General features: G+C 38.8%; 1 protein-coding gene across 1 annotated transcript; it reads right to left on the bottom strand.

Annotated features, from left to right (window-relative positions):
* Positions 1-6,565: 6,565 nt before the first annotated feature.
* LOC103602439 (trace amine-associated receptor 8-like) lies at positions 6,566-8,093 on the bottom strand (the record flags this gene model as incomplete). The annotated part of the gene is made up of 2 exons (XM_008586841.1): positions 6,566-7,354; positions 8,076-8,093. Coding segments are annotated over 2 exons (807 nt in total), but the record flags the coding sequence as incomplete, so codon positions are not given.
* Positions 8,094-11,120: the final 3,027 nt, after the last annotated feature.

Below are 11,120 nucleotides of genomic sequence, written 5' to 3'. Positions count from 1 at the left end.
TTTTTTTTTTTTTTTTAAAAATGACCGGAAAGGGGATTTTAACCCTTGACTTGGTGTTGTCAGCACCACGCTCAGCCAGTGAGCGAACCGGCCATCCCTATATGGGATCCAAACCCAGGGCCTTGGTGTTATCAGCACCGCACTCTCCTGAGTGAGCCACGGGCCGGCCCTACATTTAATTTCTTAACAATGTTTTTGAAAAGTAAAAGATTTTTATTTTCATAAAATCCAACTTTTTTTTAATAATTAGTGCCTTTATTTTTTATGTAAGAAGTCTTTGCCAAACCCAATGTCACAACTATTTTCTTCCATGTTCCTTCCAGAATTTTTGTAATTTTAGTTCTTATGGTTAGGTCTATGATGCATTTCATATTAATTTTACATATGTTGTTAGGAAGGGTTTGAGGTTTAGTAGTAGTAGCAGTAGTGGTAGTATATGGATATTCAGCAACTCTAGCAGTATTTCTTGACTATTCTTTCTCCAGTAAATGATGTTTGTTCCTTTACCAAAAACCAATCAACTATTTACCTGTGGGCCTATTTCTGGGCTCTCTATTCTATTCCATTAGTTTATATATCTATGTTTAGTCCAAATGCCTCACTGTCTTAACTGAAGCTTTACAGTAAGACTTGACATCAGATTATATAAGTTTTCCACTTTGTTGTCCTATTGAAAAATTTTCAGGCCAGTCTACGTCTTCTGATGTTTCATACAACTTTTAGAATCACTATGCCAATTTCTGCCAAAAAAAAAAAAAAAAAAACCCGTGGAATTTTTCTTGGTAGAAAATTGAGTTTATAAATCAGTTATAGAGAGAGATGTACTGAAATATTTATCAGGACAGTAAATTTGTTTATTTCTCTTTTTAGTTTTGTCATTTATGGTTTGTGAATATAGATGCTCTGCAATTAGGGGCATACATATTTAGGGTTTCTATATTTTCTTAATGTCATTGAAGGATTGGGTATTGAGTCTGCTAATCCATAAATATATTTCTCCATAGTTAAGAAGTCAATAGAAAACAATTAATAGAAACTAAAAGTGTTTAATTAGCCCAAATAAGTCAGGAAAGGAGAAACAAACAAAATACAGAAGGAACAAATAAAAAATAAAGAGCAAGATAATAGAATTAAACACAAATATATATATATATATATAATTACATTAGATGTAATGTATTAAACAGTCCAACTAACAGGCAAGATTGTCAGACTGCATTAAAAAAGCAATCCCATCTGTATGCTGCCTACAGGAGACACTGTATATTTAAACAGTCAAATCATTTGGAAAAAAGAATTTAAAAATATATGCTATACAAATAGTAAGCATAAAAAAGCAGCTGCTGTTATGTACATAGCAGACAATGTAGAATTCATGACAAATACTACTTTAAGAAATGGAGAAAGAGATCATATAATGATAAAAGAACTATGTTCCAGAGAAACTAAATCTTAAGAGGATATTTCTAAGCTGGTTCTGGGTTTCCTATACTTGGTTCTCCGATATAATTATATTTAAAAGCATCAATGACCCTGTTTCCAGTGGTAGAGAGGAAACTGGTAGTCCATGGCATACAGGTGCAAATGTCTACTCAAATTCTCATCTGTAGATAACGGGAATCAAGTGCCTACAGAAGACAAGGCTCTGGGTCACCAAGGATTTGCTGCCATATAACATTTTAACAAAAAGAGTATAATGGATTGGTTAGTTACTTTTAACTGCTCTGGAGAACTTGGGGGGCAATGAGTTCTAGAGGCTTTAAATTCCTAGCTCAAGGTCCATATGAGGGACCTGAAAGCCCCTATCAATGCGTTGAAAGAACCTCTTACTGTCTATAGCCACAGTACTTAGTTTCTGAAAACTGTATATACCTGTATATAGCTGAATTACAAAGCAAATTCAATTCCCAGTTTCCCAGGGTCTCTTTTGTTAAATGCTATCATCAATATAGATGGGATCTTTAAAATTAGGACAGTGACATATAGGCCTATTTTGATGAAACTGGGTACCTCAAAGTCCTAAATTGGCTCAAGCCTTTTCTGCTGTTAGAGGAAGCCCTTTCTACTTTGCCTGAAGACCCTCTGATGGCCTCTCCTGCCATATTTGCTTTACAGTGTAGTGCTGATTCTCCTCAGGACCTATCCTAACAGCTCTCCTTGCTGCTAGATGTATGATCAAACTCAGGTCCAAGCAGGCTCAGAAGGATGATATACACAGTGTGACTCATGGGGAGGTCCAACACAAGCCAGAAGAGTTGGATGACTTTGCCAGTCCATATTAACAGAAACCTGAAGAATATCTGTGGAATTGGATCCCAATTATGTGATACCAATGTGGAAGGAATGTAGAGTCAAATTAGGGTGACTGTATTGATATGAGCTGACTAAGCAGACATTCTGGATTCAGAGTTTTAGTTCAAGGGGCTTGGAATAGCTCTAACAGATTTTTTGGTTAGTTGACAAATATGGACCCAAATACTGCCTCTACCAACTGAAGACAAATATGTCAGAATTTCCTTGGCCTACTGTCAAGAAAGGTATACAAATACTTAGGTGAATTGAAATGCTTGAGTGAATTTATCATTTGAGACAGGCTCACTCAGTGCAGGAGAGTTCAGAGGATATGCCCTTCACCACAGCTACAAGAAATAAATCTGTGAAAGGAGCCCAACATCCTTGAAGTGTTCTGCTGTAGGCCCATCTATGCATCAGAAATTACCGTGGAAGCTGCTACAATTAAATGGGGATATCTGAATGCAATGATGGTGATGGAATCCCAAGCCCATGGAGACCAAATGGTGGCAATTCACCTCCAAAGACCAAGTAGATATAGTTATCAAAATGGACAGCAGATTTAAAGCAGTAGTCAGAATATCAGAATTGTATGACTTGCAGAAATCTGTAACACTGACTACTTGATCATGCAATCCCTAGAGCTAAAGCAGGTGGCTAACCTATTAATGTCTTGCTCAATCCCTATAAGCCTAAAAACTCTAGCTCCCAAAGTCACTGAGTACATTTACACCTTAAGGAAACTAAATAATTGCAGGAAATATATGTTCACAATCTTTGTTTCCAGGTCAGGAAAAGAGTTGTTGATGTCTGGGATTAGTTCACAACAGTAACAAGGCAAATTTAGACAAATTTATTTTCAGTCATATCATCTGTAAATAATGATATTTTAACTTCCTAGTTTTGAATTTCTATATTTATTCTTTCTCTCATATGATTGTATTAACTAATACTTGTAAAACGATGTTTATACAATGTGATAATATTGGACCATCTTGTCTTTACCTGGACATGAGCCTCAAGATGCAGGAAACTTCACTCTAATACTCAGTATTAACATTCTCTGGTATCTTAGTTTATATTCTCTTGAGTGATAATGAAATGGACTCAATCAAGCATATTTATGCATTTTCCTGGGATTATGTGTCCAATTCTAATCAGTCATCTATGGCCAGGGAGTCTACTCTGTAGTACCAAGAAAGGCATTATATGCTTGTATAATCAGAAAGTCATAATCAGCATATCTGGGGCAGTCATATTTAGGAAAGACTATCGTGAAGAATATGGAAAACTGTAATCTCCTATCTTCTCTCTCCTTTGTGAAATTCCACACACCCTCTACATGTTCAAAAGAAACCCCATATTTAAAATTACAATCGTGTGCCACAAAACAATGTTTCAGGCAATTACAGACCACATATATGACCATTTTTTATCTTTCCACCATATTTTCACTGTACTTTCATATGTTCAGATGTTTATATACACAAATACTAGCACTTAACATTGTGTTATAATTGTTTACAGTATTGAGCACAGTAACATGCTGCATAGGTTTGTAGCCTAGGAGCAATAGACTGTACCATACAACCTAGGTGTGTGGTATGATATACCATCTAGGTATACACTCTATGCTGTTCACACAATGACACATTTCTCAGACGGTATCCCCATTGTTAAGTGACATGTAACCATATACTGGAGGTTTTGGTTTTATTCCAAACAAAATATTTTGCTTTCCTACAGGATTTTCAAAACATTTTAATTTACCTTTGAACTCTGTCACATTCATTATCTATAAATTAATGAAGCAACAGTGCAATTATACAGAAAATTTATTGAATAGAACTATTATCCAACTCTTTCACTTAATTTTTTTTGTTTGTCCTCTATACTCCAAAAATAAGGAGCATGATAGCCTCTTTTTAATCTGCTGCAGCTGGCCTGATCTACTGAATATAGTGACAGCATGAAACTTTACTCACTGATTGTTACCATGCTACTAATCTACTCACTGCCTTCCATTTTGCCAAGGTCAATCCTCCTTTCATGCAAACTAATTATACTGTCAAAAAAAGGTTTCCACACTCCTGTCTACTTATGCAAGTCCAAACATACTTGCAGATGCATCAAAAGTTCTTTCTGCTGAAAATATAAAATCTCCTCTAACTCCTTTCTGAATCCTCAGGCCATGGGACCACATGTGGCTGAGAAGAAAATGTTATAGGAAGGACTAGCACCAAGTACCAACCTTGTAATGGTACTTGGTCCTCTACTTACAGGACTTACCATCTCTGACACTTTTCTGTCCCTCACTAATATAATTTAAAATGTTGGCCATAATACCCTCAAAATTATTTACTTGTGGAAAATACTCATAATATATTTTTTTATTCTTAGCCATTCCTGACACAGGTACTTACACATAATTAATGCTCAAAATTTGTTTTAAAAAAATCGAATGCCTCATTGGAAACCAATGAGAAAAAAAATTAATCATTTTAATTAGTGACTCCACAGATAAATACAAGACAAAAGAAAAGTAAGGTTTATACATCACTATTCCACTAAATTTAGTTTCATTATATAAAATACTTCAGGTATGCATTCCAAAATGACTTTTATTGAATCAACAGTGTAAAATATTCCAGAGATCAGAACATGAAATTACAGTGTGCATTGTTTATACTCTTCTCTGTTGTTGTTGTTGCAAACTGGATGGTAACGGAGCTCGATCCCTGGACCTTGGTATTATCAACACCACACTCTAACCAGCTGAGTAACCAGCCAGCACAATACTCTTTTTATTTTGTTTTCTTATTGTTTGACTTTTGCTTTATTTTTTAAAATTACTATTATTGAAACACAGTTGATTGTACATATCTGTGGGGTACAGAGTTGAATATCAATACCTGGAGCAATATGGGATGCTCAAATCAGGATAATTAGTATATTCAATATTATACTATGTAATCATCTTTCGTGACCCTTTACCAATTCCTTCCTGTTGTCCCCTCTCTCTCCCCCTGTCCCACCTGTGGGTAACCTCAGTTTTGATCTCTCTTTTTCAAAGTTCAATGTATTATAGTGATTGTTGTATCTTTCTTTCCACAGTACTCTTTTTAATACATGGATTTTTTTTTTTTGCAGCATTTTCATAGAATTTTCGATCCCACAAAATTCTAGGGAATTGAACTACACATTATTTTCAGGTGATAAAAGTTTGTATAAAAATGATAACTGCGAGTGATTATTGATAATTCATTTGCAGAGTTTCCAGTTGCTAATGATCATTATGCCAGTCTTTTTGTGGTAGATTTTTTTCACTTGCAAAATTTCTTGACAATGTCTGTGGTTACTACCTGATCCCAAGGCTGAATTACTGGTCCCACAATATTGCAAATGAACATTCTGAGTACCCAGCCATTAAGCAGAAAAAGCCCACCTGCTATCCCTAAAACTCTTAGAGGTACAAAGATTAAAGGAACAGAAAGGAATAGTCAAAGAAGAGCAGCAAATCAACAGACCCTCTGGTAGTGCCATCATACCTGGACTGTGTCTGTTATGGTCTGAGTTGTGTCACCTGTTGAAGTCCTAACGCCCAGGACTCCAGTCTGAAAACACTTAAGTTAAAATGAGGTATGTAGGTTGGGCACTCATCTGATATGATTCATGCCCTTATAAGAAAAGATTAGGACACAAACACACATAGAGAATGAGAATGTGAGGACACACAAAGAAGACAGCTACCTGCAAGCCAAGGAGAAAGGTCCCCAAAAAACCCAAGCCTGCTGATATCTTGATCTTGGACTTCTAGTCTCTAGAGCCATGAGAAAATAAGTTTCTTTGGTTAAGCCACCCAGTCTGTGGTACGTTGTTATGATAGCCCTAGCAAACAAACAGTGCTGCAAAAGACAAGGAAAGAATGACCATTTGAAGATAAATGAGAATTGAGCATAAGAGAAGATGATTAGGGATTTCACATCCAAGAATGAGGCTCAGAATTCACTGAATTGGAAGAAACAAGAGCATGTGAAAAGGACATATACAAAAATTGAGATGGGTGACATATGTAAACCACTTATCATTTATTATTTATTGTAGTAAATATCTTTACAATATTTTAATGGTTTAAACTTCCTATAATTTCTTCCTGGCTAATTTGAAAAATAATACATTTCCCCAATTAGGAAAGGTTTTATTTATTTTACTTAATTGTAGCATAAATTAAAACTTGAAAACATTCTTAATTTTCTCAATTGAGTACCAACACTTATTCTGAAAATAAACTAATGGTTGATGAACTATCCTTTAAAACTTCCCCACTTAAAATAAGTTTTATGGCTTTTCTAAACCAAGGATAAAATAAGGCATAAATCAAAGGATTCATGGCTGAGTTATAATAAGTGCTCCAGCAGCAAATTTCATAGATATAAGCAGGGGTTATGAAGCCCATAAAAGCATCAATTAATGTATCAATTGTATACGGTAACCACGAAATCATAAATGCTATCACTGTGACCCCCAGGGTTTTAGCAGCTTTTCTCTCTCTCTTGGCCACTCTGGCTTTGTAACTCTGGGAGGATGATTCTGCTTTGCTACTAGTACTTTCCATTTTTATAGCTTGTTGTTTAGCTACAAGAAAAATCTTACTGTAAAGAATTATCATAACAAAAGTAGGAATGAAGAACAACAGAAAATCTATCAAAACCCAGTCTTGATTCACAACAATCTGACATCCTCCTACACAGTTGAGGGCACTTACTAATTCTTCCATCCCGTCGTCACTGGCACCTGTGCAGAACACAGCACCGCTGTACACCAGGGGCAGGATCCAGGAGATGCTGATGCAAATTCCTGACACACGCACCGTGAACTTGGTAGGATAGACCAGAGGGTCCATAATAGCAATGTATCTGTCGATGGAGATGAAGCACAAGTGGAAGAGAGAAGAATAACAAAATGCCACATCACAGCAGCTGTGAAAGGTACAAAATTTGTCTCCAAAGTACCAGCAGCTCTCCACGGACCTGACCGAACTTCTGAGGAACACACTTAACCCGTATCAACAGCTTTTCCTTCCTTTATAATCTCTCTTGACCTGTCATGGTGTTTGGTATTTGCTATGTAATGTTCCACACCCTTGGGCATTGAGATATTCACAGGGCAAGTGATGATACTCACAGGTGTCTGCACATCCTGCCCTGTAACTCAGCACATGTGGCCCAACCACTGCCAGGATCCCCTCCTGCAAACCCCTGAATCTACATGCCTTGCCCAGGATGGCGGTGAGGAAGCTGAGCCAGGCATCTGCCCTTCTCATGGTCTGCCGCCTCATCCAAAGGCAGCAGGTGACCCCCAAGTGTTTGCAACCTCCACACCGAGAAGCACTCGTTATCTGGATTGTGTGTGACCAGAGTCTTGCCCTGGCCAAGTAGTCCATCTAACTTTTTATGGCCCTACCAGCTGTGGATGGGCACAACAGCCTATGCCTAGCCCTGAGACTGCAGATGGTGCACCTGACCACAACTCTCCCCACACAGCATCGACTCCTCTTCTAGGGGGGGAAGAGGATGGCAGTGTCATTAGTTAGGATGGCCAGGAGGTTGGATGGGGCCCAAGGTGCCTGAGGGTGGAGGGGTAGGTGTCAGAGGCCCCCTCCCAGTGAGGAGGGGAAATGGCGTAATGCAGGACCACAGGCGATTCGAGGTTCCAAGCCACAGGTGCATGCTCCATTGTCCCTTTGCACTTCTGTTAACAAGACACAGATACAAAGATAAAATTATTAGGAAATTTGGGCTGGCCAGTTAGCTCAGTTGGTTAGAGTGTGGTGTAGATAACACCAAGGTGCAGGGTTTGATCCCTGTTACCGGCCAGCTGCCAAAAAACAATTATTAAGAAATTCAAGACAACAAGTACAGACATTAAATCCTAATAGCAAAGCTCTGTGTCTCTGCACCAGTCCCAAGCCCATGAAACAATTCTGCCTATTTCATTTCACATAGTTAAATTATCTCTTTGTAATAGCAGCTCAATTATGAAGCAAAGAATACCCCATGTGGAGGTAACTGCAAACTGCCAGATGGGAGGGCGTGGGAGCTGAGAGCCAGGCTGTTCTGACAACACCAGCCTTTCCTGACACAGGGCTTTGTCCCCCCAACATTGACAGAGAGAATTAGGGAGGGAGATCAAGGACCAAATCTCCATAAAAGAATTTCAGGTCCAGGAAAAATAGACACCTTTATCCTATGAAGCACCTACCACATAGGAGGCGATAAAGACTTTTTCCCTCCACAATCGTATACTCAGGACTTGAAAACAGAAATACATAAAAGTGGAGGAATATATATTAAAGGTGTGACATCTGTTGCCATTCAGCAGATCATCTACCAAACTCTTCTTGGCAATGCTGTCTTTCCTTCTCTTTACATTTTCAAAAAGAACTTGATCTCACCCTGCTCTTATGCAGTAACCTTGCCTCCATATTTTATGAAAATATAAATGAGCAATTTAGACACTGATAGGATGTAGGGGGTTAGGCATGACAGAGGCAGGAGTCAAGGGTGATTCCCAGGTTTTTAACTTTCTAACAAGAAAGGTTCAGCAATAAGAGAAAGAGTAGATTTGAGAGGAGATGGCTGAGGTTTATACTAGTCAGAGGAACATGTAACTGGAGTTCTTCAGAGGTGGTTTGGCTGGTAAGTCTTCAGTTCAGGACCCAAGCCCATGAAACAATTCTGCCTATTTCATTTCACATAGTTAAATTATCTCTTTGTAATAGCAGCTCAATTATGAAGCAAAGAATACCCCATGTGGAGGTAACTGCAAACTGCCAGATGGGAGGGCGTGGGAGCTGAGAGCCAGGCTGTTCTGACAACACCAGCCTTTCCTGACACAGGGCTTTGTCCCCCCAACATTGACAGAGAGAATTAGGGAGGGAGATCAAGGACCAAATCTCCATAAAAGAATTTCAGGTCCAGGAAAAATAGACACCTTTATCCTATGAAGCACCTACCACATAGGAGGCGATAAAGACTTTTTCCCTCCACAATCGTATACTCAGGACTTGAAAACAGAAATACATAAAAGTGGAGGAATATATATTAAGGTGTGACATCTGTTGCCATTCAGCAGATCATCTACCAAACTCTTCTTGGCAATGCTGTCTTTCCTTCTCTTTACATTTTCAAAAAGAACTTGATCTCACCCTGCTCTTATGCAGTAACCTTGCCTCCATATTTTATGAAAATATAAATGAGCAATTTAGACACTGATAGGATGTAGGGGGTTAGGCATGACAGAGGCAGGAGTCAAGGGTGATTCCCAGGTTTTTAACTTTCTAACAAGAAAGGTTCAGCAATAAGAGAAAGAGTAGATTTGAGAGGAGATGGCTGAGGTTTATACTAGTCAGAGGAACATGTAACTGGAGTTCTTCAGAGGTGGTTTGGCTGGTAAGTCTTCAGTTCAGGAAAGTAATTGTGCCAGAGACAGTCATTTGGGATTCCTCACTTTCTGGTGTTTTTGAAACCATAGGAGTAAATGTGATTGCCCTGTGCACACCTGCCAGAGTGCCTAGGTTGTGCCAGTACTCAGTAAGTGTTTGTTGACTGGATTAGAGCTTGCGCAGTGAAAATAGAAGGAACTGGAAGAATACCAACTTCAAATTTAGGCCTGCAAAGAAAAGAGTTGGCAGAAATAGAGATGGAAGAACAGGAAAAGTGGTCGCATAGGCCCAAGGGATGAAAAGGTTCACAAAGGAGGGTACAGCCAAGAGCATCAAATGCTGCAGATGTGGCAAGTTAAATACAAACTGAGAATTGCTTGTTGGCATTAACAGCTAGAATGCTGATGAGCATGACTGGACTTCTACTGAAATGTGTAGACAGATCTGGATTGCAGTGGCTTGAGAATGAGTGGGAATTAGAGAAGAACAGTGAGATCATGAATGACTGATGCTGCTCAACTCTAAAGAGAAAGAGAGAAACATAGTAGACGGCAAGAGATGTGGATTCAGAGAACATGTATGTTGCTATTTTATTCTGTTTGATTTTATTTATTTGTTCTTGTATTCTGGGTCTTTAAAGAAAAAGCGATGGATCTGAGATCAAAGATTGAGCTCTAACTGGAGAACTTTCACTGCCAAGCAGAATCCAATTAAGCACAGATCCAGGCTTCGGGAGATTTGGTTCAATCGAGTAGAAATAGCACAGTTTCTTAAAACCAAAGAGCCATGAGCTCCCTCTGTCCTATGTTAGGAAAGTAAAGTCTCTGGGTGTTGCTGATTGGCTAGTGGTAGCTGGGCTCATCAGTTACGTAAGCATCGGACCAGCTGGAGTTGTCTGCAGCCGAACATGTAGCACCTGTCTGGGAGTTATGTCATTGTGCTAGTTTCTTATTGCTGCTGTAATGAAGTACTGTGAATTTAGTGCCTTCATGCAACACAAACCTATTATCTCACAGTCTTACATGACTGGAGCTCTGGAAGTTAGAAATTCGAAATGGGTTTCACTGGACTAAAATCAAGGTGCTGGCAAAGCTGCGTAGCTCTGGAGGCTCTCGGAGAGAATCTGTTTCCTGCCTTTTCCTGCTTCTTGGCATTCCTTTGATTGTTGTCCCTTCCTCTATCCACAAAACCACCAGCATAGTGTCTTCAAGTCTCTCTCTGACTGTGACATTGATTGTACTCTCTCCCTCTTACATTTTTAATGACTCGTGTGATTACAGTGAGCCAACTTGAATAATCCAGGCTACTCTCTCATCTCAAGATCATTAATTTGAGACTTCTCAGAAAGATGGCAGAATAGACGGTCCCCAGCATCACCCTTTCC

Source organism: Galeopterus variegatus, unplaced genomic scaffold (assembly GCF_000696425.1).
Source record: "Galeopterus variegatus unplaced genomic scaffold, G_variegatus-3.0.2 Scaffold114, whole genome shotgun sequence".
NCBI lineage: Eukaryota > Metazoa > Chordata > Mammalia > Dermoptera > Cynocephalidae > Galeopterus > Galeopterus variegatus.
This window is presented reverse-complemented; position numbering and strand designations above follow the sequence as displayed.